The 27,646-nt window shown below is 51.3% G+C and overlaps 1 protein-coding gene across 2 annotated transcripts; it reads left to right on the plus strand.

The window, feature by feature from the left end:
* The first annotated feature begins 19,957 nt into the window (after positions 1-19,957).
* IRX6 (iroquois homeobox 6) lies at positions 19,958-26,789 on the plus strand. 2 transcript variants are annotated; one of them, XM_058707454.1, is made up of 6 exons: positions 19,958-21,322; positions 22,286-22,543; positions 23,268-23,377; positions 23,578-23,885; positions 24,754-25,377; positions 26,325-26,789. In XM_058707454.1, exons 1-6 carry the CDS (start codon positions 21,278-21,280, stop codon positions 26,327-26,329), a joined length of 1,350 nt encoding a protein of 449 aa, XP_058563437.1. In that variant the 5' UTR covers positions 19,958-21,277; the 3' UTR covers positions 26,330-26,789. The 2 variants fall into 2 exon arrangements, with proteins under 2 accessions (XP_058563437.1, XP_058563436.1); XM_058707453.1 differs by having other exon boundaries at positions 19,964-21,322; positions 26,322-26,789.
* Positions 26,790-27,646: the final 857 nt, after the last annotated feature.

Genomic DNA, 27,646 nt, shown 5'->3' on the forward strand with positions numbered 1-27,646 from the left:
GCTTTGCAGAATATTGTACAAAGGCTCTTTGTGGTAACCCAAGCAAGAGATATTTAAATGGCGAAGTGCAGGGCTTAGGCGGTTCAGATTTGGGCAGAAAGAGACGTCGCTCGCTGCTCGCTGGTGTCGCTCTGAAAACCCCAGCGTTCATGCAGTTTTAAATACATTTCTTCTGGTTTATTCTTGAATTAGGAATCCTGATCTCACCCACATTTTATTATTTGCAATGGAAGAATCGTGTGTGGGAGGCCCCAAGTTCACAGGAGAAAAATAATACATATCGCGCCGCTTAAGAGGGTGGTTATTTACGACTCCAGCCTGCCGAGGATATCGGCACTGTATGTGTTATGAGATGCCTTTACATGCTCAGAGAAACACAAAACTCTGTGCACGGAGCCCATAAAAAGCAATCCCTTTAAAGGATTTGCTGTCAGGCTTTTTTCTTCCCCCCCCCCCCCACTTCTTCTTCCTTTTTTAAATCACGAGGTGCCGAGGGATAATCAGATGTATACGTTTTAGCTTCCAAATACGAATGGGTTTGAACACGGGGTGAGAGATGGAGGAGGTCATGATGCCAGGATAGACACTATTTTCTTTATAAATAAATGATCTCGATGCAATATTTTATCCACGAGGAGTGCTACCGTGAGCCACTCGGTAGCATCTTCAACGAGAGATGCCGACACCCGGGCATCATCTTCGTTCTGGGGGATAACGCTGTCTTCACAAATGACACGTTCAGGATCAAAGCGGTTGGTTTTTCTCCAGCTTGCAAACTGCCGGGGACCGAGGCAGTCAGGAAGACCTCATTTCGTGGTCCCTCAAGGCCCTTTCCGAAGGGCCATGTGTTGTCCCGGCGCCGTTCTGCAGGCAGCCACACAGGGCAGGAGCCGAGGGATGCAAAGCCGTCTCTTAGTATTATTTTAAAGGAGACAAAGTATCTAATAGTGCGCTCTCGGCAAACACACTCTCAGAGACAGATCAGCTTAACACCCTGGTATCCTGGAGCACAAAGCATTTTAATAAAGAAAAGATTTTGGCTGCCGTACGGGTCTGAATCACGGGGCCTCTTTCATAGATAAAGGTCCTCAAAGACAGGCAGCCGGTAACCTATCTGATGTTAACTTGAGCCTCGGGCCCCTCCGCCAACATTTTTCCTCCCAAAACTCCACCTCGGGCCCTAGGAGGCCAAGTGGAGAGCAAAGAGGAAGCCTCCTCTCTGCTCCCCTCCGGGCCACACGAGCCCGGGAGCTTCCCCCGGGCCCCCTCTCCCCCCCAGTCTCCAGCGCAGCCTGGTCCAGCCTTGCCGGCCACCTGTGGGTAGCAGGCTCCTGTTTTCGGCACCAGGCTTTTCTGCACAAGGGCTTGTGAGCTTCTCAGCACCTTTTCTCCAGAGCATCTCTGAGTGACTCGCAGGCTGAGACGGGGGACGCTGGGTGCTTTGCCCTGGATTCCATTCAGTGTTTTCTGTGCTCCTACTGCGTGCAAGGTGTGGATGCGAGGCCGGTGAAATCAGACCACGAGGTCCAAAGGGAGAAGACAAAATAGAGTCTAGATCCATTCATTCATTCATATACTTGGTTTTTTTTTTTTAATGTTTTTATTTATTTTTGAGAGAGAGGGGGGAGGAGAGAGTGAGAGCGGGGGAGGGACAGAGAGAGAGGAGGGGGACAGAGGATCCAAAGCCGGGCTCTGTGCTGATAGCGTAGAGGCTCATGCGGGGCTTAACCTCACGAGCAGTGCGATCATGACCCAAGTCGGACGCTTAACCTACTGGGCCACCCAGGCGCCCCTATTCTTGTTTTTGAAAATGCCTCTACGTGTCACACCCTTTTCTACACGATGGGATATCATAACAGTGAGTGAACGTGGAGTCGTACACGATACACGTAACCATCAGGGGCTATGAGATAAAGAGGGTTTGGTTTTGGGTTGGTTGGTCTGTTTGTTTAAGTAGACCCTTCTGGTGGAAAGCCCAGTGCTATTTGCAAGGCAATTTTGGTCACCGGAGTACAGGGGGTCCCTCTGAGAAAGGTCGAGAAAAAACGTGCCGTGAGACGCATTGAAGAGTAAGTCCTCCTGGGGTGCCTGACTGGCTGAATCATCAGAGGAGCCACTCGTGATGTGAGGTTGTGAGTTTGAGCCCCACAGTGGGTGTGGAGATGACTTAAAAACATACACTTGGGGTGCCTGGGTGGTTCGGTCCATTAGGCATCCAGCCCTGGATTTCAGCTCAGCTCAAGATCTCACAGTCCATGAGATTGAGCCCTGCAAGGGGCTCTGCACTGACAGTGTAGAGCCTGCTTGGGATTCTCTCTCTCCCTCTCTCTCTCTGCCCTCCCCTGCTTGTACTCTCTCTCTCTCTCTCTCTCTCAAAATAAATAAATTTTAAAACAAAGAAACAAACAAACAAAAAACCCAATTACTAGCACCTTCACTGACCATTGGAATCACCCGGGGAACAGATCTAAGGGCCAGGGCGAGCAGAGCGAGGTACCCAGGGGGCACTCTCATGGCCCTGCAAGCTGGCGGCACCTGACTGTGGGGTTCCCCCTTACATTGTGCACACGAGGCGGTCCATTCGCCTTCCCCTGGTCCCAACCCTATCGGGGAGCTTTTACAAATACCTGTCACTGGGCCACACCCCAGAGGTTCTGATGGCATCGATGGGCCTGGGTAGTGAGATCTTTTAAAGTTCCCCAAACGATTGTAACACGCGGCTAGTCTCGAGAACCCACCGATGCGGCAGGTGTCCCCAAGCAGGGCACAGTGAGCCGCACTTTAATGATCAAATATTAACGCTGAAAGCAGTGACGGGTGGTCTGACTCCTTGCATACACTTGGCTCTGTCCTGGGCGGCGTGGCCAGGTGCCGATTTCCCTCTTCTGATGATGCAGGGCCGCTCCTGATCACAATGGCCGTCGGTAGGACTTCCACACCCCCGATCGCTGAATTCTGGTGACGACTCTAAAAAGTAGATGTTACCACCTTCATGTATGAAGAGGAAACCAAGGCCCCGAGAGGTCAAGGCCCATGTCTAAGATACACACAGAAAGGAAACGGGGTGTATATATGTTCTTCACCTCTTTTTCAAAGCACGTTCTCATAACCTTCCACCAAGCTTCACCGACTCTCTCCTAGGCCAGGGGCCACCTTGTAATTAATGGTAAACATGGCTCAGAATCTGTGATCTGAGAGCAATCTTACTTAGAAAAGGTCCGTTGTCCTTGACCTGGGAGAAAATCAAGCCACTGTTTGGCTTTATGCGTCCAGTCACCAGAAGTAGCAGGTCTCCGGTTCGGGAGCCCAGGTCCGATCAACGTTGGATTTCTGGCTTGCATCTGGCTCCAGGAGGGGTCCCATACTGCCCTGCCTCGACCTCCAGCCAATGACAAGTAAGGCAGCTGGGATACTGGGTCCATGCTAATTGTCCATTCTCCAAAGCACTCAGCCAATGGCGGCTCCATGCGACGCTCTTACGTAACTACTGGCGTGAGCCCTTGCAGCCGTCACCTGCAGTGACACGCCCCTTTGGCTAACAGCCACAGGCCGTGCTCGGGAGGCACCCTGAAGGGACAGTGCTTGGTTTTCTCAAAGGCTGGAGCGAGAGCAACCCCAGCAAGGGTGTGTTTCAAAGTCGATACCACCACTGCAGAGAACGTGATGTCCCAAGGCGGTACGCCTGAGTTGAAAATGGGATGAACTGATGTTGGAATCATCAAGATTTGCATTCTCCGTGCTGCCGGCATGTAGCCAGAGAAATACCGGCTCTTTCTATCTCTGCTGACAGCATCTCTCTCCTGCTCAGGATCTTTCCAGGCTCTCCACTGTCTACTGAGCCAAGTACAAGTTCGGGCTCTTCGCGTACCAGTTACGTGAACTTGGGCAAGGCCTCGACCTCCCGTAGCCGCAGTTTCACCGTTTATAATATACAGATAATAATGTTAGCAACTACTTGTGGTAGATTGATTACGATGTGACTTCACAACAGCTTCCATTCAGAGGTGGAGTCTATTTCCGCATTCCTTGAATCTGGGCTGGCCAGAAGAGATAGGGACTGTGTGCCAACTCCAAACCTAGGCCTCAGAGGCTTTGCATTTTCCTGTTAACACCTCAGAATCCTGTCTCTTGCCTGTGAACAAGCCCAAACTAGCCTGCTGAAGGGATATGAAAGCATTCAGCAGAACCTGTCCAGCTTAGGCCTTCTTAGATTCGATCTGCAAACCTTTCTAGACTCCCGATTAATAATAAATGATTGTTATTTTAAGCCCCCAACTTTTGGAATAGTTTGTTACACAGCGATAACTGACCGATACACTATTTCATAGACTTTCATAGTTCTCAAGTGAGATAAGGCACCGATGGTGTCTAGAACCGTGTAAGTACTCAAGAAACACCAATTGATACTAGTAATCATACTAATTGTAATAGCATCAGCTGAGGAAAATACTCGAAACTCTTAAAATGTTCAGTGTATCCTGTTTACCTTACAGTATGCTATGCCTGAATTTAAGCCACACTGAGGTGTTTTCCATACATACTCTGCACATCTCACATCTTAAACTTGATTATGCCCTTCCCCTTCCCTGGAATGTTCTTTACTGCATTTACACCCCTCCCCCCACGAATCATCTCTGACCTTGAATCCTTAGCTGAAATGCTACAAGCTCCAAAAAACTTTCAATAATGACCATCAATAAAACCAGTCTCTCATTTTTCTGTGTATCCTTAGCACTCTGATGATTTATCATCAGATCACACTTTGCACTGTTTTGGAGTTATGTCTGTCTCTCCCGCATGACTGTAGGCTTTCTGAAGGCAAATCTGGGGACGTGTTCACCTCTGTTCTTCCTCAGTGGGCCCAAATCAGGAATGGCAAAAATAAAACTGTGGGGTACCAGTTGGCCCTAGCCAGTTGGTAGTCTTACTGGGGCACTAAGCTGAAAATGGTGTCACTTCAATTAGTAAGGTCTTATCGTGCACTAGATGGGAAAGGGACACCTTCCAGAGCAGGGACTCAGATGTCCGCGAATGTCATTCAGTTTTGAAACTTCCTCTGTGAAACAGACAAAAATGACACCATACTACATTCCTCTAGTATGTCTAACTGTTAGCTCATCTTACTCCCACGACAACCTGTTTTATTATTTTCTGCCTGACAGCAGAGTTTGGACGGCTTGGCTGACATCACTCAGCTAGCAAGAGGCAGAACCCAAACGCGAATGCGGATCGCCTGCCTCTAAACCCAAGGCTTTTACTATGGGATATGAATTGTCCTAATGGACATCATAGCCCCGAGTTTATATTTTCATGCACCACAGAAATTCACTTCAATTATGCAAATTGGAATATTTATTTAAAACACAGAAAAGGACAATATAGCCCAAAGCACGCATGCACATGTTCACGTGTACACACAGCATAGAGCCATAAAAAAGTCAAACAACTTGCTTTTAGCTCTTTCCTACCGTAATTTCCTGCCATAATTCTTGGTGTGGGCAAGCAGGCATGTGCCATTGTTATCGCTGTAATAGCATCATAAGGTCGCAATTTAGTGAGTGATTTACTCGGTGCAAAATGAAGATAATATTTCTCGTATAGCAGTCTTGGCTGGGAGATAAAGATGTTCTGGCAAATCCAATTTTCTGGTTAATAAAAAGTGACTCCCTGGAATATTATATAGTAGTGAGGAACGATAAATTAGAAGTACTTACAAGAATGTCAACAGGTCACAAAAACAGAATGCTTGGTGAAGAAAGAAGAAAAGTGAGACCCCTGGGTGGCTCAGTCGGTTAAGCATCTGACTCTTGATTTCAGCTCAGGTCATAATCCCAGGGTTGTGAGATCTGAGCCCCACGTTAGGCTCCATGCAGAGGCGTGGAGCCTGCTTAGGATTCTCTCCCTTCCTCTCTCTCTCTCTCTCTCTCTCTCTCTCTCTCTGCCCTTCCCCCTCTCGCTTGCATAGTCTCTCTCAAAAAAAAAAGAAGAAGAAGAAGAAGAAAAGAAGATCAGATTTTCAGTACAGTCCAATTCATGTAAGTTAAAAACACACACACAGAGCCACACTACACCTTTGACATTATGCTTATCAGGGGAAGGGGAGTGGAGAGGGAAATCACCAAAAGAGGAAAAAATAAAGTTAGCAGGAAGGGGCTTGACTCAAACAATGATGGCAATTGGCTGAGAAGTCAAAAAAGTGAGTAATATAATCCATGACAGAGGTCCAAATTTTATTAATTAAAAATAAATTAATTGGAGCACGTGGGTGGCTCAGTCAGTTAAGCGTCTGACTTCGGCTCAGGTCATAATCTGCCTGTCCATGGGTTCAAGCCCTGCGTCGGGCTCTGTGCGGACAGCTCAGAGCCTGGAGCCTGCTTCGGATTCTGTGTCCCCGTCTTTCTCTGCCCCTCCCCGGCTCGGTCTCTCTCTCTTTCAAAAATAAATAAATATTAAAAAAATTTTCTGCATAAGCTAAAGTGGATTTGAAATATACAAATACTTCAAGTATTTCCTCCCAAAAGTACTTCCCTGTGGACAATAATTTTCTCTGCCTGCCATCCCATAAATACATAAAGAGCACTCTTTATGGTCCAGATGTTGGGAGTACAGAATAACGTAGAATCTCCAGGAAGGGCTAATATTTATCAAGCACCTATTACATGTTAAGCTCTGTCCAAGGGGTGTTACATGTATCATAGTTAATTCTCATAACATGATAGCAATCATTTCCCCCTTTTTATTTTTTTTTAATTTTTTTTTCTTAACGTTTATTTATTTTTGAGACAGAGAGAGACAGAGCATGAACGGGGGAGGGTCAGAGAGAGAGGGAGACACAGAATCTGAATCGGGCTCCAGGCTCTGAGCTGTCAGCACAGAGCCCGATGCGGGGCTCGAACTCACGGACCGCTAGATCATGACCCGAGCCGAAGTCAGATGCTTAACCGACTGAGCCACCCAGGCGCCCCGTTTCCCCCTTTTTAAAGATAAAGCCAAGGCTAACAGGTCAAGAATTTTATCCAAGGGCACGGCTAGAAAATGGCAGAGACCGCGTTCAGACTCATCCCTCTGTCCACAAAGCCCAAGCTCCTTCCACGGCATCACGCTACCCTACAAGCTGGCATTGAGGCAAAGTGGGGGGTGGAGACATGAGACGTATTGTGGTACAGTAGCTCAGCGGCATCATGATAAGCACCGGAAGGACTGCGAGCTCCTTGAGGCCACACACCTGTTCTCATTCATCCCTACAGAGGCGATGTTCAGCACGATGCCCGGCTTCACAGTCTTGGCATAGAAGAAAAGTAACTAACAGCCCTGGGAATAGAAGTGTGCTTTGCTGGCCGTGCTCTCTACCGAAGAGCTTTCCCAAGAAGGCAAATGTTACTGTATTTATCCTTTTGCACAGAGGCCGGGAAGTTGCGGAGACAGGCACAGATCCCGGCACCATATTAGCATCTCGAAATGCAATTCACCGCACACCAGCCTGGGCCAGAGCAAGTTCGCACCCACTCCCCAGGGTTGGAGATTGTGCGGGTTCTTCTACTTAAATAGAAGGATTTGAATCCAGCCACCGCCCCCCAGCTTCCGAATCGCCAGCAGCGATCGCCATCACCATCATCCCACTACACCCTCGTCATCGCTGCTGCCACTGTCCGTCGAACATCTTCTGTGTGCCAAAGCCAGGGCTAAGCACTTTGCATGAGTCCTCTCCTTTAACCACCTTGGAAGTCAGTGCTAGTACGATTCTATGTTACAGCTAAACCAATGAAGACTCACGCTACTTGCCCAAGACCACATAGATGAGAAGCAATAATAGCACATTCGTTAGGAGAGGTTACGGTATGCTTCAATGACAAACATCTCCCAAACCTCAAAGGCTTGACTTTTGCAAAGTTTGCTGCAGGGCTGAGGATCTCGGGGCCAACCGTTCGCCAGGTGGTGACTCCAACGCCCGGGGGCTTTCCCACGTCAGCATGAGTTCTGCATGTTTGCAGAGGCAAGGGAGAGAAAACCGGGCATCTCCTATAGAGATTTGTCATTTCCTCGGCCCACGAGTGATTCACCTGACTCCTATCCCTGTGGCCCAGTCTAACTCTAAGGAGGCTTGGAAGTGTTCTTTCTAGCCAGCGTGCCCAGGAAGGAAAGGAGAAGTGTATGTAGGTGAGCACGAGAAAATTCTACCACAAATAGGGACTCCAAAGCCGTCTTAGTCCCTGGAGAGACCTGCGCCCCCCATGAATGTTATTTTGGCTTCTTGAACACTTTTGTGGGAGACAAGGACAATTATCATGCGCCGTGCCTTGACCTGTGCTCAGACCCTTACAAGACCATTTGCACGCGTTATCATTTAACCTCCACAACAACACCACCTGGTTTATAGATGAGGAAACCCTGGTTCCGAGAGGCAAGGCAACTTTCCCAAGCCAGAGCTGGGACCCAAAGTCATGTTTTTCCACCTCCAAAACCGAACTCCATCCGACAAGATCACAACATAGTTGCATTCACTCATTTGTTACTTTACAAAATCCACTCAAATGTGGTCTGGACTTTGCATTCATGACGGTCCTACGAGGTTGGTAGGAACACCTCCATTTCAACAGGGGACGACACTAGAGCTCAGCAAGTTTAAGTACATCACTCAAGAGGCCATGGAGCCAACTCCATCCATGGGCAGAGATGAAACACCCTTGAGGCAAAGAGTTCCAAGCCAAGGAGAATGAAAGGTGATAGGGCCCCCAGCCTCATCTTGGCAGCCCAGTCCCTGGAGGGAGAGAAGGCAAGAGAAATTCCAACCCCTGCAGAGTTCATGCTCTTAAACACTTATAAAAGCTTTAAGATCCAGACAAAATCCAGACCTAAGTGCAAAGGTTACTGGAGTTGGGATTTTATTGCCAGATGTAAATCCATCTTCTCTAAGACCTGTTCCGGGTCCCTTGTGCCTCGCTTGAAATATTTCATGTGCGCTGAATGGATTTGTTGGCTCCCTGTTGCCTTCGTAAATTACGAAGTCCAAGTTTCTTAGGGCCTGGATCTAGCAGGGGTAGCTCTAACTGTCCCGCTCCAAGCACGGAATGGAACACAGCTTTGCTTCATTTGTGGGGTTGCCCTGATTTACTCTTCCATCCACCATTTTGGATTGAAGCTTTTAGCGGGACTGCTTGGCTCACAACAGGTCCCCCTGACCCAGAGCTGATTGGTCCGGTCACAAAGATACTGGACCAGAAATGGACCAATTAAATTCTCTCCCTCCCCCGCACCTCTTTCTCTGTCTCTCTTTCTTAGAAATATGACACTTATTAAAAGAGACAGTGTTGGAGGCCAAGACTGTTTACTGGCAGCCCCTGGAAAGAAATTCCCCCCAGCCTCTTGCTCTCAGTCTGTGAATGTGTCTCCCCAAGTTTAGATGTTTATATCCTACCTCCCTTTTACCCTTCTGTCCCACTTAACTGAGCCAGTGTCCATCTGTTCCAGTAACAAAAGAATCTTGACTAACTTGTTAGCCCATCCACCCTCAAGACAGAGGCACCTCCTCTTCAGCCTTCCCATTAGCTATTTTTTCTGTATTTCTCCCCAAAACCCAGCAACTTCACCTACTTTCTTTTGGAACCCTACGGAACGGTACTGCTGGGTGGGTGAAACAGAGAAGCAGCTGAGAGTACGGGCCTGGGCAAGAGTTAGATCTCTAGAAGTTTCTACGTCTCATCAACATTGCTATGCCTGACCCTGCCAGGACCCAGAGGCACCAATCACAGACTCAGTGGGACCCACCCTCCTTCTTAGTCTGCCCCTGACCGCTTTCTCTGGCCCCCTCCCATTCACGCCCTCCCATCGCTTGTATTATGATCCCCAAATAGCTCCTTCCATGTTTCTGCATGTGCCATTTCCTCTCTTACCTGGAACCCCCCCTCCTCCCCTCATTAAAAACCCAGCTTGTCTGTCACAGCCAGATTATGGCTTGATCTTCTGCATACAGCCACAAGGCACGATTAGTTAAGATTAGTTACCCCCATTGCCCGTTACACTTATTTTCTCTCATTGCACTTAACATTCTGTATTATTATTATCTGGTTTATTTCACGTCTGTGCCCCCCATCGGACTACTTGGTATTTACCCCCTCGTTCATAGGATGAATGCCGCCAAATTAGCTATCATTGTCTCTGTTCAAAGCGGACTTTGGGGGTTTGTTTCCTTTTTTTTTTTTTTTTTAAGTCCTTCCTAAAGAGATGCAGCCTCACGGGAGAAAAGTCTACAAAGATCTAGCTCTTAAATGTTGAAGTAGGATGTATCATAAATGCTGCCCCCTGAGCGTGCATGGCCCTGTATAGAACTAAAGGGGAAACTGTACGGATGTGGGGGGAGCTGACTGCGCAGGAGACAGCGAGCTGTGTAAAGGGAAGGAAAGCTAACAAAGAAGGAAAGAAGGCCAATCTCGGCAGATTCTCCTTTTGCCGTGAGCCAGCTCTGAGGGCGCACAGATCTTTTTAGAACATGGTCCTCCATCAAGGGTGCTCATCGGCATGTCCCATGGATAGTAAGAGGGGGAAAAAAAATGCTACAGATCTCCTCCACACTGAGAAATACTACCCAGGTGTCAAAAAAAAGGAGAAACATCTCCGGGCATTTGAAAGACGTGCCGTCGATGGTTAAGCGAGCACAGTGGTGTTCGTTGCACGGGGTTCGAGCCACTATGCAGCCGGACTCTGTGTCATGCTATACTACGGAGCTGTGGGCACACGGGCCCTCAGCCACCCTGCTATGTTGTCATGAATTACGTGTGTATGACGGAGAGAGAGAGAGAGAGAGACAGAGGGAGAGCCAGAGGGAGAGATTGTATATAGAGCTTATGTTTATATGGCTTGTATTAACATAGAACGTTTCTGGAAGGCAGCCAAGAAACTGTTAGGAGTCCACGCCACTGGAGAGTGGGGATGAAATAATCAGATGACTTATGTGTCTCTTTCACCCCCACTACACTGTCTTAGGAATTCATTCAGCTGTAAGTAATAGAAAACTCAATTAACAGAGACTTAAACAAAACCAGTTTATTTGTCTGACGCAAACTAGAAGCCCAGAGCCAGGGGTTTATTGGCTCCCTGATATGACGGCTACTTTTGCGCGATCGTCTTGACCCTGTGCTCATGGAAACTCCTCTCCCTTGCTTCATTTATTTATTTATCTACTTACTTACTGACTTACTTACTTGTATCCTCATCGGACATTTCTGTATTTTACCTGCGTGCCTTGCACACTGTCCGTCTTCGGCTCCGTCCGTCAGCTCGATGAGGATGGGGCTGTATCCCAGCATCTCCGAATCCTACTTGGTGCAGAGTAAATACTCAATAAATGTGTGTTGAACCAATGAATGAACGAACGTTGCGGCGTCAGTCATCACATCCACGTTCACGGACTCAAAAGATGAGGCGGGGCAGCCCTGCCTCGGACCTCTTTTATCCTGAAAATAAATGTTTTCCCAGAATCCTCCATGCAGATTTCCTCTAAGCCTTATTAACCAAAATTGGTTCACATGGCATACTCCTCTCCCCCATCACCCGCCCCCCCCCCCAAGTAAAAGATGCTAGAAAGCCAGCAGCAAGTGGCCATGACTCTGCATGGCCATCCCAGACAATATCCGGATGTGCTTAGGCGGGAAGAAGCAGCATGGGTATCAGACAATCCGTCATTTCTCCCACAGGTAGTTTGACTTTTTACCAGGTGCATGTTCTCCTTTTATTATATATTTTTCTTGAAATACAAACGTCCAGGCCTGCTGAGAATCTCATGGCGTGAGGCTGGGGATGTGTGGGTTTTTAAAGATGCTCCAAAGATTTCGATGCACCATCCATGATTAAAAAAAAAGAACTTTCAGAGAGTCTTACCAGGTATCAGGGAGATTTTAGAGTCCTGGAAAAGGAAATGTGACCTGATTCCCATAAAGATGTAAGCCCAGGAGTCCTAGATCACTGAGCTCAAGCTCTCCATTTTTCAGATGGGTACACTGAGGCTCCCAGAGGCAGAGAGAGAGTCTTGTCCAAAGCCTCCCAGGCAAACGGTGGTAGATTCAGGCTAGGTCCCAGCCTTGTCTCTCAAACCAGCGTCTTGCTCTCTTCAGCTCTTGGCCACCTTAGTCTCCATCATCAGGTGTTTAAAGCCAGGGGCAGGACCCTCCCATTACTCACATTTAACTTTTACAGAAAAACAGCCACCTATCAATTTTTCCTTTCTCTGTTAACTGCATAATCTAGAGTAATAAATTAGTCCCAAGGCAAAAAGATGTCCTTAATCCCCATGCTGCTTTTCCATATCCCTGTGGTGTTTATAACGTAAAAGGAGTTTTAGTGGTTAACATCTACCCTCAGCCTTTCCCTTTATATATGTATAAATTTATATTTCATAATTATAGTTGCAGGCTTCCCCTCTGCTCTGCCCCTGCCCTTGAGCTGGAGAGTGGCACAGGAAATGGTTTATGTTCTCCGGTCTACACTGACAGTCTAATCCTGCTCATGTATTTCATGCTGTCTCTGTCAAGTCCATTTTCCCTCCACCACAAGTTAGACGCTGGGTCCAGTGCTCCCATCTCCACAGACTCAAAGCAGTTTGTGCCTGGAGCAAACCTAGGCACCCTCTGAAAGATCTTATGAGCCCATTTTGGAACAGACAGTTTCAGAAATGAGGGCAAGAAGACTCACACCAAGGTCCTGTTGATGGATTTATTATTGTTGATGACGTGCGTCGTTCTCAGCATCTGGCCTGTGTGATTGCTGTGGACACGGCAAACTTTCTCTTCTGAACTCATGGTCAGAGCCAACCTGGACCACCACAAAGCAGAGGCACGTGGGGCTTTAAAACTGCCGGGGGAGATCCAATCACAAAACCAAAATGGAAGAACAAGGTGTCACCATCCCAGAGATGGGAAGACCCGCCAGGCTGTACCTCCCAACGCCCGCCCGTATAGAGCACCAAGGTCAGACTTGATGCTTTCTCGCAAAAGGTCCTGGGGCCCGGAAGTGGACCACACAACCATTCAAAGACCCGGTGGCTCTTAAGAGTTGTCTCAAATGCTAATCGACTATGTCACCTGAGCCAGTGGGTTAATCCCTCTGAAACTCAGCTGCTCATCTGTGGAAAGAGGGTAAGAAAATGCACCTATTTAACACCCCGTGTAGTTGGGAAAGTGAAAGAGAGCAAATTATGAATGTACGATACATTAGCCGGTAATGTGGGTAGATTTGAACCAACTGAGTCACTGAGGTCCTAAATTTCCAACCCAGCTGTGTCCCATCCCCTGTCCCCATCAACCAGTATCTCTGAGACGCATTCCCCTGTTGTTCAGACAATATGACCCTAGTCTCAACTGTGAAATATACCAGCTGAGAATTCTAGGTGTTAGCATCGAAGAGACCAAGACGTCTATCTGAGTGCCCTGATTTTTTTTTTCATTTCTATGCCGATACGCGGTATTGTGTAGACATCAAAGGGTAAGGGGACCCATCCCACACAAATAGACCAGAAACAAAGCCGCTCGGATCCGCTACGTGTTGGGTGAGGTGGTTATTTCTTGAAACTGCATCGTCTCGACAATTCAATGTGGCAATCTGAATGCGTTGTTCTCCCACCACTTTGTGGCCGGCAGCTTGAGTCCAGTACGAGCTCCATTACACTAGGCAAGGTAAACTCTCATAGGCTCTAGATTCTATAAAATGAAAAAAAGTGCTATCCAATTTGGGGCAGACATTATAGCGAAACTCTAAGCCCCGTGGGTTCAGAGATTTTAATGGCGTTGCTGGCCACTAAATGCACATTTCGCTAGCGATAAATGATTTCAGGATGTCTTGAAAGTATTTAACTTCTTAGAATGTAGCCTGCATGAGGGCAGGAAAGTCTTTAGTTCAGTGCTCAACCCTTGCCTCCTAACCATCATGCCCAACGTTCAGTACACACAGTGTGTGTCTGTTGAGCAAATCATATATGTTGCTTTTCCTAGACAGGCCTGTGTGCCACTTGAATAGAAGGGCCAGCACCCTCGGATTTTCTTCTGTCCTCACTGGCACCCTGTCCTGTGTGTGCACCGAAGATATTCTACCATTCATAGTACGTTAGGACTATGGACTATCAGGGGCACGAGATTGCTCAGGACCACGGTGATCTGTCAGGAACACCCAATGTGATGGGGGCCATACCATAGCTTTGACTCCAAGATACCAGAATCACCTCGATTGCCCTTGAAACTCTTCCTGCGGACAGAATTTCAAGAGACCACTGCAATAGAAAATATTCACTCCCAAATTCCACGACTTCTGTCACTATGAAAAATGCCACGGAAGGAGATTTTTCTTACAAAACAGCAACATGCAAAAGTAATCAGTGCTGGAAGACTCGAAGATAGATGAAGAAAACAAGAGGCACAGATTCAATAGCTCTGGTTTTATGAATAGACTGTTCCAGAACCCCACTCATTTGTAAGACCCTCATGAGATCTTTTTTTACGGCAGGTTATGAATCATCTTCATGATATCTTTAAATGGATGATCAATACTATATTTTCCCATAAAATGTTTGGTTTGAAATCCGATTTTAAGTGCATTAGAGTTTTTGTGCACCGAATCGGTGAACGCCATAATAAATTGTCATCAGATATGAAAGAAATATAGCACGGATTAATTGCCGTATTTATTTATGAGTCTATAAAATACCTTGTGAAAGTCCTGGCACATTTTTGGGATACCAATTTGAACCTTCAGGAAAGTTAAAAGCATTGAAAGAGCCTGCAAGGAGATTTATTATCAGAATGTTTTTAATTGCAGACCCAAGCAGACAAGCAGGTATTAGAATGGTTTTGCCCTTAATGGGCATGTCTCATGTGTTTCTCTTTTTTTTCCCCTTTAAAAATGATATACTTCCCATATTTTTATTGATTTGCGACGATTTGCCGTAAATTACTGGGGCCAGCACGTGACATCACAAATGGTCTCAGCTTCCCTCAAGTAGTGGGCCCCGGGTGGCACAAAAAAGAAGGCTCCTGGCCCATTCTAACGCTCGGCGTTACAAGTAGGAGAAGCCACGGTGACAGAGAAAACCGGGGAATGTCACCAGTGGGACAAATATGGCTATGGCTTGGAGCTGCACGTTTTAACCGAAGCCTTAAAAGTCTCCGGCAACGAAATCCTAAAGCAGGAAGGATAACCAAGGACCCACCTTATCGCCTGCCTGGTCACAGTGTCCTAGTCAGAGAGCTGTAGGCCAACTCTGCACCGTCCCTGGCTCTCGTCCGAGTCAGCGCTTCGGCAGCAACCTTCCCCATCGGTCCAGGCCACGAGTCTGTTCCCGAACTGCACACTCAGGACCGCCCCTAGGCCCTGTCACAAAGGGGGAAAGGCCATGGCATCTTAGCCCAGCGGAACCTAACATGCAGTCCTTTTCAGGTGCTTATTTCTTACATGCGTTTCTCTCCATTAGACTTTGTCTCCAGAAGCTGTTCTCTGGGGCGCCTGGGCGGCTCAGTGAGTTAAGCTTCCGACTCCAGCTCAGGTCATGACCTTGTGGTTCGTGGATTCGAGCTCTGCATTGGGCTCTCCGCTATGAGCACGGAGCCCGCTTAGGATCCTCTGTGCCCGTCTCTCTCTGCCCCACCCTCCCCTCCCCAAAATAAATAAAAACATTTAAAAAAAATTTTTTTAAGTTGTTCTCTGGTTTTCTAATCCACACGTCTGTTGTTTACTTTCCATTTTAATTCCTTGAAAACACTAGATGCCTTAAGCTTATCATGAGGAAGATGTTACCATCCACAGGATAAAAATCATCAAGACTTTCTATATACAAAAACTGCTTTACAAGCAAGAAGTTAATGCACCGAACTGCACCCGCCCACTGAGGCCAAAGCTTAAAATATATATATATTTTATATATATACACATATATTATTTAATATAATTATTTAATGTATATATATTATTTAAGCAAAGCTTAAAAAGTGTATATATATCCTACCCTGACAGTAGTCAGTAACTAAATTCCATTCATTGCTTTTTTTTTTTTTTTTTTTAAACCAGTGTAGGTATACAGACCCGAACTTGGCTAGATTTTCTGGAGTGTTTTTGTTGTTGTTATTTTGATTCATATATTTATCAGTCACAGCTGGGGCTGCTTGCTGTTCTCTATTTTAGTTAATGATCCACGTCAAATTTCTAAAACTCCCCAAATATTGTGTAAGTGCTTTCATAATACAGGCTGATAGAAAAGCATGTGGTAAAGATCCAGAATTTGTTTGTGCATACCGGTCCCTCTTTTGATATTTTCTCTGCTAAATCACACTGTGTGTGGACACGACATGTGAATTCTCTGGGTCCAGTTGGAGTTAGACCACATCTCCTGGCTGTGTCTGCCTTTATGTGTGTTTGAAATACGGGCTTGTGGAAAGACCCAAAGTCTGGGGGTCTGGATTCCGGTCCCCCCCCTCTGCCATCTCCTGGGTTCCATGATCTTGGATTTGCTTCCCACCTTCTCCAATTTCCTTACCCTAAACCTTAAAAGAGATAAAGCAGAGGTGTTTGGGATAGCTCCCAAGCACGCTACGAATGCAAGGGAATTTTATTATCTGCACGCCACGATTTGTAACTAAGCTCAGGTGTACCTGGTCTGTGGACACACCAGGACCTCTGCATCGAGTGTCTTTTTTTTTTTTTTTTTTTTTTTACTTTATTCAGAAATTCATTCTAGTTGCTACCTTCTTGACAAACGGCATTAGCACCCTCATCTGGGAATTCTTGCCTTTTTATTTTTTTCCTCCTGATGCCAAGGTTGCTGTTGACAGTGTGTATTCAGGCCAGGCAGGGGCTCCCTGTGTTTCCCAATCAGATGCCACGCACGGTACTTGAGTCAGAACAATTAGTGTTCATTTCGGCTTTACTCGGGTAGACCTGAGATGACTGATCAGTATAAATTATAGATGCATCTGTCCAGATGCACTTGTTCATTCATGCATAGATTTGAGGAAATTTCATCCTTCTCAGTGCAAAAACAGTCACTAAAAAAAAAAAAAAAAAATCCATACTTAAAAAATATAACTTTAACCCGTCTTCATCTATGTTATTATGCCCATACACTCACACATTGCATCTGTGATTTGAGGCATTTGAACTTGATTTGGGCATTTCTGGGCCGTTACTCACCCCAGCCCTTGTAAAGTCTTCCGTCTTTATAAAATATTAGGAAATGATGGATATTTAAGCCCAAATAATGCAATAAGATTCGTGTGTGTGCATGCTGTATTTCAGTTTATTGTCAAAGACATGTCCTTTTTTTAAAAGTTTTGATTTTAATTTCAGTTAGGTAACACACAGTGCAATGTTAGTTTCAGGTGTGCAATACAGTGATTCAACAGTTCCGTACGTCACCCCGTGCTCGTCAGGACAAGTGCCCTCCTTGATCCCCATCCCCTATTTCCCCCATCCCCCACCCACCCGCCCTCTGGTAACCACCAGTTTCTTCTCTCTAGTTAAGAGTCTGTTTCTTGCTCAAAGACACATCCTTCTCTCTGTCTGCTCGGGACCTTCAGCGAATTTAAAGCAAAGCAACATGAACTTCAAATAAACAATGCGGACGAGGACTCGCCCTGCTCCAAATAGGCCTTTGACTCTTCATATTTGTTTTAATGAGCAGCTAAAGGACATAGGGGGGCATATTGCATAATACAACAAAAGAGTCTGGCCCACTTGTAGAAAATACTTTGGGTGGAGTGTCCCCCTCGAATAGAACAGGGAGGGTCTGCATTGCATAGGTTTGTCTACTAGCTTCACACACATACGCACAATCGGGCATTTTTCCCAAAACTGAGTTAATCAGTGCTAAACAAAGCAATGAGAAGCCAGAGCACTCGGCTGCCAAAGTGAGGGTCTGTCAACAGTCAGGAGGATGAGAGCAGATCCCACGGCCGCTTCCCTCATTCAGGCCCTCGAAGAGAGACTTCCTTGTCTTCCCCCCCACCCCCATCCCCCAGGTCTCTGCCAGACAAAGGTTGATGTTGGTTGAACCCACCGGCTGTGTTTTGTTACGAGGCTCTGAAAATCGCCGGAAGAGAACACAGTTCCTAGGAACTATTTTTTAGGGAGCCCCACCTAACGCTGGTGGTGGTCACAGTCAAATCACAAGGGTACCTGGCAGGCATAGCAATAGAAGGAAATACGAAACCAAGGTTCCCCCGTGTCTGGAAGTGGCAGCCTCCCTCCCCAAGACACTCTGATACTGTCAAGTAACTTTGGAGACAATAGAAAGGTGCCTTAATATAAAACCTGCTCTTTTGCTTGTCCTTTTCTACGTAAGAAGAAAAGTGCTGAGGGGCCTTCATTGCCTTAGCCTCCAATGTACTTCACCAGTGTTCTTCCTCCTTTTTTCTTTTTTCTCTTGAAAACTCTTGTTGCTTTTCTCTAATCCTAGAGCGCAAAGACAAGAGATAGGCCTGGAGGCCCTGCACACGGCATTGCTCCCGCAGAGGTCTTATAAATCAGCTAAAAAATCAATACGTTCTATATGGCAGCTTCTCCTTTGCAACCAGATCGCCAGGGGACAGAACTAATGCTTTTCTTCACCAGCACCCCCATCTTTCTGTCATAAAAAAAATCTGCTGAGGAACGAAGGGGCAATCAAAGTTGCTGAGTAAGTATTTCAACTATCTAATGTTATTACTTTACAATTGACATACCTTCCCTCTGGAAATGTTTGCAATTAATTAATTAGCAGTAATCTTCCCCAAGGGACTAATTGAATGAATTCTCTCCAATGCTCCCTGTAAAAAAAAAAAAGATAGCTTAGATGTATCCAAGCTGCAAATGTGTGGATAGCTCCAAAGTGCGTTTTGAAAAAAATCAAGGGATGTATCTATTACAGGGAATTTTTATCACTAAATCAATCTGGCGAGGACTATGATTCTTTTTCTAACTGGGAGTTTCCCGGGGTTGAATGCAAGGTTTCTCCAAGGTAACGGACCAGGCAACCCAGCTGGGTTCGTTAGTATTAAGAATGGAGCTTGTCCTCATAATAATCATCCCAGGCAGAGGGGTCTGCGGTTGGCGGCTTCTTTTGTGCCTTGCGCGTTCTGCAGAATCTGTTTGGGGAGGTGGGCGAGCCGATGTTGTTCCAAACAGGTAGCAGGCTTCTGGGCCTACCAGTTCCCTCTGCGAGAGTCCAGAGGGAAGCCCGCTGCCAGGGATCCCGGGCCAGGGCCCTAGACCTTGCATGGTCTTTGGGCTTCCTCCTCGCCTCGCAAAATCCCAGGGCAGAGTCCCGGGTTGTTCCTAACATCCGAGCCACACGTTCTTGCGTTTCAACTAGAAAATAAAACTGGGTCCTTGAACCAACCCCCTGGATTCCTCTGAGGAGGTGCAGAGAGGACCTGGGAGAGCGTTTTGTAACCCTGTGAGTGAAAGGCGAGACTTTCTGAGGTTTCTGGCCTGCAAGCCCCAGAGCCTGAGTTCCACTGGGATATCGGCAGCATCCCCCGAAGACCTTCCCCCATTAGACTGGACGCCCCGTCCTTCCCCCATCCCCGCCCCTCCCCCTTCCCCAACGTCGCGGTTTGGTGGCCTTCGGTGGGTATGCTCCAGGCCTGGGGAATTGAGCCTTGAGTGCGCAGGATCTACAGTGCTCACAAACTGGCGGCCGCTGGTCTCGTGCCAGGCCTAGAGCACGCAGCCCCCTCCCGGGCACAAACGAGCTCCTCCGCCCATCAGCGCCCCTTTGAGGACCCCTGGGATAGAGGGAGGTGGTCAGATCTCTGGGCCCAACCCGGCGTCGCGGCGGAGCGCCGGGCTTGGGCCTCAGTCCCCGAGAGCTGAACCGCGGCTCGCCAGCGCCACCCCCAGCGGAGCGCAGCGGCTGCAGCTCGGCCCCGGCACCTTCCTGTGGGGCTCCCCGGCTCCCCCGTGGACACAGCGGTCTGTGCGCAGGAAGCAACCAAGCGTCGTCTTCGGAGGAGATGCCCAGGGGTGTTCGCCAGCTGTCTGCGGATGCCAAGGGTCAGTTTTACCGCGTTTCCAGGCCGAGTCCAAGCGGAACTGAATCTTGGCCTCGAGGGGGCGCTATTCGCTCCGTTCGGAGGCCAAAGGCTGCAGAGAAGCCCCTGGGTCGAGACCCTGGCAAAGACCCGGGCCCCGAGAGCCTGAATCTAGCTAGAGTCCTGGGGAGGCTGGGGTGGGGAACCAGATTCCGAAGCACAAAGACGGGCGGGCCAGTGGGAACCACCGACGCTCCCCGGCCGCGGCCCCAACCAGTGCCGGGCCTGTGGCGAGAACAAACTTTCCTGCAGCGGAGGGGCGGGGGAGCCGGGCTGGAGGCTAGTCCCCCGAGCCGCCTCTCTCCTCCACCTGCCTGTGTTCAACCTGCGCCCAGCCTTCGCCCACCCCAGTTCCCTCCCCTCCCCCGCGCGTCTCTGTTCGCTTGGACTCATCTCTCTCCTCTCCCCTCCTCCATCTCCCTCTTGCCTTTCTCCCCCACTTTTCTCCTCTCTTTTTTCTCCTATCTCTTCTTTTGTATTCTCTCCCCCCTTGCCGCCTGGCTTGCTTCTCTCCTCCTCCGGGCCGCAGGGGAGGAGGTAAACGCGCTGCGCCCGGGGCCTGCGCGGCACAGAGGGAGGCGTTTCTCCTACTTCTCCCGGGTAATTTGGAGAGGTTGTGTGTGTGTGTGTGTGTGTGTGCGCGCGCGCGCGCGCGCGCGCGTGAGTTTAAGGCGAAAAGGGGTAGGATCCAGCGCCAAACACAGAGGGTCAGGGTCTTTGACGTTCCTCACCAGCTGCACAAACCTCCCGGAACAAGTGTGAGCGTGGGTGAGAGTGCGCGCGCGCGCACGGGCTGGCTGCGCTTGGCACGCTTGGTGGCCCGGGGCCCCAGGGCCCGGGGGCCCGCCTGGCGGCCCGGGATTACCGTGACGTCACATTGAGCCTCTGGCCACCTTGGACTGGGACACCTCTGAAGCCTCACAGCCCGGCGCCGCACCTCACCTTGCCTCGCCACCGCGCGACTTTGGGAACCCGCATCCTCTCCCTTTCCTTGGCCATCCATGGGCCCTTCTGTCTTCCGGACCCCGCGGGCCGGAGGGGCGCCTTCTGGAGCGCAGGGCTCGGCAGCCGGACTGCCCTCGGCTCTGCCTCCAGTCGTGCCAAGCGGGCGGAGGACCGGGCGCTGGGCACCAGCAGCCGTGTAAGGAACCGAGGCGGCGCACGGCTGGAGGCGCAGAATCGCGGGGCTGAGGCGGGAACTCGCAAGGGAAGGAGGAGGGCCAGGGACAGCTACCATGTCCTTCCCGCACTTTGGACACCCTTACGGCAGCGCTTCCCAGGTAAGAAGGGCCTCCATGGGGGATGGGGGCTGACACAGAGGAGGGGGTGCCCAGTGCACGCGCCTGCAGCTGAGCGCCCCCCCTTTCGCACGAGTCTCCGGAGAAGACAGAGAGAGCAGGGACCAGGGTAATGTACCACAGACCCCTCCGACATCCCCAACCTCTGGCCGAGAACCTTCCACTCCCCCAGTGCAAGCCGGAAGATCGTGTGACCCGAAACTTGGGCACTAACCACGCGGCTAAGTGAGGTGGGTGGGATCTCAGAGATCTTCCAGACAGGCCTCCTTATTGTACAGATATCCGAGGTGACCCGGATCTCTCCACCTCACCATTGTTCAGTGGTTTGCTTGTTGACTTCTGTACTTATCCTGTCCCTTCTTTGACGGGGTCCAAGCTCTCTGCTTCCGTCTCCTTGGATTTTCCAGATTACGGTGGGTGTTGTGCAGTGACAAGGATTTCCTGGGGACCCCCACCGCTGTTCTCCAGTTTCTGCCTAGATTGTGGGGTCTAGTTCCCACTTGACCTCTGACCCGCTTTGGGATCTTGGACAAGTCTCCCTGGTGCTCGTGCCCGATCTATAAAAAAAGGGAGCTGGAGTAAGAGGTGATGGTGGTCGCTAAGCCTAACTTCTAGCTCTGCCTTTGTAAGATCCTGTGATGGGGGCGGAGGAGGGGTGGGGGAGGGAACAAGAGGAGTTTGGCTTCTGTAATTCGGGTTTCAGACCGTGCCATCGCCTCGACCCCCGGGACTCTGGAGCCTGAGCAACGTTTTAGAAGTACCTATAAGGGCAGTTTGGCTAAATTACGTCTTCAGATCATTTCCATCGCAGCAGAGTGCTCGCTCAGCTCTGGGTGGCATTTAGTTCATGTTGAATGAGGGAGCGATCGGGCTGTTCTGCCGCTGGGTCCCTCCAGCCTGAGGCGCCGATCTCTGACCTCCGGTGCGCCTCTCTCACCCCCGTAGTTTCTGGTGTCTACAAGTTCCAGCGCCACTTGCTGCGAATCCGCCCCGCGCTCGGTCCCAGACGTGGCCTCAGGCTCCACCCCGGCGGCCGCTCTCTGCTGCGCGCCCTACGACGGTCGGCTGCTGGGCAGTGCGCGGCCCGAGCTGGGCGCGGCCTTGGGCATCTACGGAGCCCCCTACGCGGCCGCCGCAGCTGCCCAGAGCTACCCAGGCTACCTGCCCTACAGCCCAGAGCCGCCCGCGCTGTACGGGGCGCTGGTGAGTACCCCGGATGGAGCCTGGGTCTGTTCGCCAAAACCCATCCGGCCCGGGGGAGGGGCGGGGGGGGGGGCATGAACAAGGCAGCAGCGGGTGAAATCCAGTAAGACGTCTGGGGGAGGGGGGGGCTGGAGGGGGACATCGAGGAAGGAGGCGAAGCTCTGAGGAAGGCAAACGGGTAGGATTATAAAGCACGGGAGGAAAAACACCTCTTTACGGCAGTTTGACCCTTTGCAGAACTCCGTCCTGATTACAAAACATCTGTGCTTCTGTTCACTCGTGAGGTAGGGAGCCTCAGTTTACAGACGAGGAAACTGAAATGAAGAGGGGCTCAAACCCCTTGCCCAAAGCCACGAAGATACAGAGGGTCAGAGAATAGCTCTGGAAGGAGAGTGAGGCCGGGAAGGTCCCCAGCTGGTAGGGAGGGGGGATTGGGAGTAGTCACAAGTGGTGACAGTAATAAGGAGAGCTCGCGTTTAACCACTCCTTATTCTGCACCAGGGATTCTGCCAAGGGTGCTTCTTCCATACCCTAGAGGTACTGTTGTTATTCCCAGTTACCAAGGGGAAACTGAGGCACAGAGTAAACAACTGTGCCCAAGGTCGCATAGCCAGTAGGAGTGGTAGGACCCGACCGGACTCCAGAGGTCACACCCTTAGCAACTATACTGCCTCTTCCCCAAACGTCGTCCTGAATTCTCTCTTCCCACCCCTACCCCCACCAGAATCCACAGTATGAATTTAAAGAGGCCGCAGGGAACTTTACACCTGGCCTGGCACAAGCAGGAGCCTATTACCCCTATGAGCCGACTCTGGGGCAGTACCAGTACGACCGGTAAGGCATGGGGTGCCTTGGTAGCTGGCGTTACAGGTCCTTCCCCGCCTCCAGCCATAGGGCCCATCTGGGAACAGCCTGGGAAGGAGGGCGTGTGAGGAGGGGGGAGCACGGAACCTCATTTCCCGGCCTCAGACTGTCTCCTGCCTGCAGCCCCAGGTTCTCAGACCCAGAACTGTGAGCCAGGTTCTCCCCCCCAGGTATGGAGCGGTGGAGTTGAGTGGCACAGGCCGCCGGAAGAACGCCACCCGGGAGACCACCAGCACCCTCAAGGCCTGGCTGAACGAGCACCGCAAGAACCCCTACCCCACCAAGGGCGAGAAGATCATGCTGGCCATCATCACCAAGATGACCCTCACCCAGGTGTCCACCTGGTTCGCCAACGCACGCCGGCGCCTCAAGAAGGAGAACAAGATGACTTGGGCGCCCAAGAGCAAAGGCGGGGAGGAGAGGAGGGCTGAGAGTGGACCAGAGGAGTCCCTGGGCTGCCTGAATGGTGACGCCAAAGGTACCCAGAATGTTCACCACCCCACCTTTGGGCTTTCCCAGCTAGATAGCGGGCTGATGGCACTTTTGCGAGCTGCCTTGGACAACAGAGTCTTTGGAGGCGCTCCCTGACTTACCCTTGCACTTGTGTTTCTCCCCCACCACACACACACCTCTGAGCCTTTGCCTGTACAGTTCCCTCTGCCTGGAATTCCCTACATAACTGGCTTCTTCTTGACTTCTATAGTGTGGGCTGGACAAAGCCTTCCCTGGCCACCCAAGCTCACTTAGCCCCTCAGTTATTCTCTATCACATCGGCCTATTGTATATCCTCTGCCATACCTATCACTGTGGGAAGGCGGTCCGGTCTGTGTCTGCCTCCCCCTGCCAGAACATCACCTCCACCAGACAGTGTCTCTTACTCGCTGCTGTATTCCCTAAATTCTTAATACCCAAGTGCCTAAATGACGTCTGGCCCATAGATGGCACTCCATAAATATTTGCTGAATTAAATAATACACACCAGCTACCTGTGGATGTTGGAATTGGAGGGGAAAATGTCCCCTTGGGTGTATGTCTGTTTGCTTTACGGTGGAGACACTGAGATCCAGGTCGTAGGCAGGAAAAAGCGTTAGTTTCTTTGCACCAGAGAGGAGTCTTCCCAGGAGTGGGGGCAGGGCTGGGGCCTAAATTCTTTCCCGGGGGGGGGGGGGGGGGGCAAGCCGGTGCGCTGGGACGACTGTAAGAGACGGTTTGGCCAGCCTGGTGAGCAACCTCGAGAATGCCCTCAGTCACAGCCATCTTGCTAAAAGCTTCTCGGGGGGGTGGGCACTCCCGCGGATTTCCCTTGGGGCCTGGGGCTTTTCTCACTCGGTCCTGATTTCCCGCAGTTGCTTCTGCAAGCCAGGAGGCCCGAGGGCTCCGGCTGAGTGACCTGGAAGACCTGGAGGAAGAGGAGGAGGAGGAGGAAGAGGAGGAGGCCGAAGAAGAGGAGGCGGTGGCCACCGCTACGGACAGGCTGGCTGAGTTCCATAAAGACTCGCAGGCGCAGCCAGCACCGTACGCCGCCGCGGCGGCTCGAGAGGCCCGGCTGGAGCGCCGGGAGTGCGGCCTGGCGGCGCGCCCCTTCTCGTTCATTGAGCCCCCCGGGTCGGGAGAAGCGGATTTCCTCCGGGCGGAGCCTGGGGGCCCCACGTTGACCCTGCACTACCCGTGCCGCGAGAAACCGCGCATCTGGTCCCTGGCGCACACTGCGGCGGCCAGCGCTGTCGACGGGGCAGCGCCAACCCCTCCCAGGCCACGAAGTCCCGAGTGCCGTCTGATTCCGGGACCGCCTCCGGGCTCCGGCGGCCCACCCGCCGTCCCCAGAGACTCCGCGGGCGAAGAGTCTTCCCGCGCAGCCAAAGCCTTTGGAAACCACCCGTTCGCCCTGCAGGGGCCGCCGATGAACTGTGCGCCCTGCCCGCGGCGGAGGGAGCCTGCAGTGCGGTGCCAGTACCCGTCTGGAGCAGAAGGTAGTGGGTCCCCAACGGCGCTGGGTGTGTCTGTCCAAAGGACAGGGCTGCCCACGGTGCTGCCCGGCCACTGTCCAGCCTCTCGGCCTCTGGGGCACGGCCACGTTGGGACCTGGAGCGGGCTTGTCCCACAGCGCTTCCTGAAACAGCAGCTTAGGAGCCAAAGCACTAATTCCGCCTCCTTTTGAAACTTAACAGTAATGGGCTCAGAGTGAGAGAGTAACTTGCCTAGGGGCACTGAGCAAGTCGTCAACCTAGACCTCTGCGCCCCGGTGCCCAATGTGCTGGCAAATGTGCCAGGTGGGCTCCATCACGGGCCCACCCTTCGGGCAGAGACACCCTTGCCCCCTGCCCGCCCCTCGGGGGAGGCCAGCTGGCCCCTGCTGTGCTTGCACCAAGAGTTTGCTAGGGCTGGGCCGGAACCAGGGCCTTCCAAGAAGCCTGAAAGGACGGGCCAGATACATGCACTTGGTTTAAGGCCAGCGCTTACGTCCAGCTGGAGCCCTGCCTTGGGCCAGCTGAAACCCCTGGGGAGGGTGGCCGAGGGTTGGGGCTGTCCCTGGAGAGCGCTCACCCCCAAGGGCTCAGCCCCAGCCGGGTGTGACTGCCAATCACTGTCTACTGGCCCTGTCTGGTTCTCTGGCTGTGCCTGGCGGAAGGGAATCGCACCCCACAAAGGGACATTCCCCCCAGCATCAGGCAGCTTCCGGCAATTACTGTCAGATTCTGCTTTGTAGTAATTTCTCTCAGGATTAGCTACTGGCTTAGAAAACTGGGTTACGCTGTTATTTGAATTTGCACATAACGGGGTCCGAATGTTCTTTCTAGCAAGCAAATTGCCTCTAGACCTTTGATTCCCTTCGGATGGGACACCACCGACCTTCCATTTCCTAGGAATCAGCGCCAAGCGGCCTTCGGGTTTTAATCAACCTTTCCTCTCTCAGCAGGTTAGCGCAATGGCTGCGATTTGCGGAAGAATCTCGGAAATACGCCCTACTTTTGGAACTCACCTCCACGCTCGGAAGCTGGGAGACCTTGCCAGGGACTGGGGGCTCTCACTTCGCCTAAGAGACAGACACACAGAAACCCTTACCCCGGCCCTTCTTGCACGCAGAGCTGGGAGTGGCGGGCGGACGTGCATCTCGCCAGACCCGCTGGAGGAGGTGGCGCGGGGCACCCGGGGGAGGGCCGGGTGGGACAGCCGGGCGAGTCTGTCCTGTGCACCCACTCGGGACACCGAGTCGGCCTCCCTCCTCTTGATTCAGGGTCTGCAGCAACTCCTTCTCTCGCTCACCCCCACCCTACCCCCTTTCACTTTGTAACTTCAGCGCCGACCTGGTCCCTAAGGACCACCTGCGTCTTCTCCTCGTCCTTATTCCTTGTGTCCTCAAAAATAATCACATCAAACCCGACCCGTGTGGCGTGTCTGTGCCAGGGGCGCTGGGAGAGGCCAGGGCGGAGGGGAGGATGGAATGAGGCCAGGGATCTGGGGCCAGGGCGGCGTGAGCTGCAGACCTCACTCTCTCTCACAGCAAGGAGAGAGGCTGGCGAGGTTAAGGCCGAGGCCGTGAGGGCGCCTAACTCTGTCTTCCTGACGCTGCGTGTACCTAACTGGCCGAGCAGGGTGACGCGCGGCGGCGGGGTCTTGTGCACTGGGGCAACGGGGCGGAAATGGTGAGGTCGGAGGTCGGGGAGCTGTCAGCATATTTGGAAGCTGCATTTGTTTTCGGGCTCGTACTTGGGTTTTAGTTTCTTGGGAGGACTGGGGATGCCGATAACATTGGCCGTCCCTTGGCACGCAGCGGGGATCCCCGCGCTCCTCCCGTCGTACAAAACAGCAAAGTGTGACAGCTTGCTGGGTCCCGGGGAGGCAAGAGGAGACATTCTTTTATGGAACCAAGGATCGGCAATCACTTCCGGTACAGGCCGACCAATGGGAGCCGGTGGGCAGGGGACCGGACTCGGTGCCCCGCGGGGAGCCGCGTCTGGAGCAGGGGCGGAGGGGGGGGGGGGCGGAGAGATGGAAAGCCGCCCGCGCCCGGCCTGAGTTCGCGTCCCGGGCCTCTTGGCCTCGGCTGGAGCCAGCCAGGGAGCTGGCCGCTGCCCACGGGGAGAGGGGGAGGTGAACCCGGGACGGGGCCCCAGAGGGGAGCTGCGGGGAGCTGATGGGGGCGGGAAGTCAGGAGAAGGGCAGCCGGGGTGTGCGCCCAAGGACCGGATCCTGGGGGAGCTGCGTCTCCACCGTTGGGCTCGGCCCGAGCCCCCGAGA

This window comes from Neofelis nebulosa, chromosome 17 (genome assembly GCF_028018385.1).
Source record: "Neofelis nebulosa isolate mNeoNeb1 chromosome 17, mNeoNeb1.pri, whole genome shotgun sequence".
Classification (NCBI taxonomy): domain Eukaryota; kingdom Metazoa; phylum Chordata; class Mammalia; order Carnivora; family Felidae; genus Neofelis; species Neofelis nebulosa.

Excerpts from the sequence above, each read along its gene's own strand:
- IRX6 (XM_058707453.1), top strand. The coding sequence starts at position 21,278 with ATGTCCTTCCCGCACTTTGGACACCCTTACGGCAGCGCTTCCCAG. Across the intron at positions 22,544-23,267 it reads CCGCGCTGTACGGGGCGCTG|AATCCACAGTATGAATTTAA; the intron begins GTGAGTACCCCG and ends TACCCCCACCAG. Across the intron at positions 23,886-24,753 it reads CCTGAATGGTGACGCCAAAG|TTGCTTCTGCAAGCCAGGAG; the intron begins GTACCCAGAATG and ends GATTTCCCGCAG.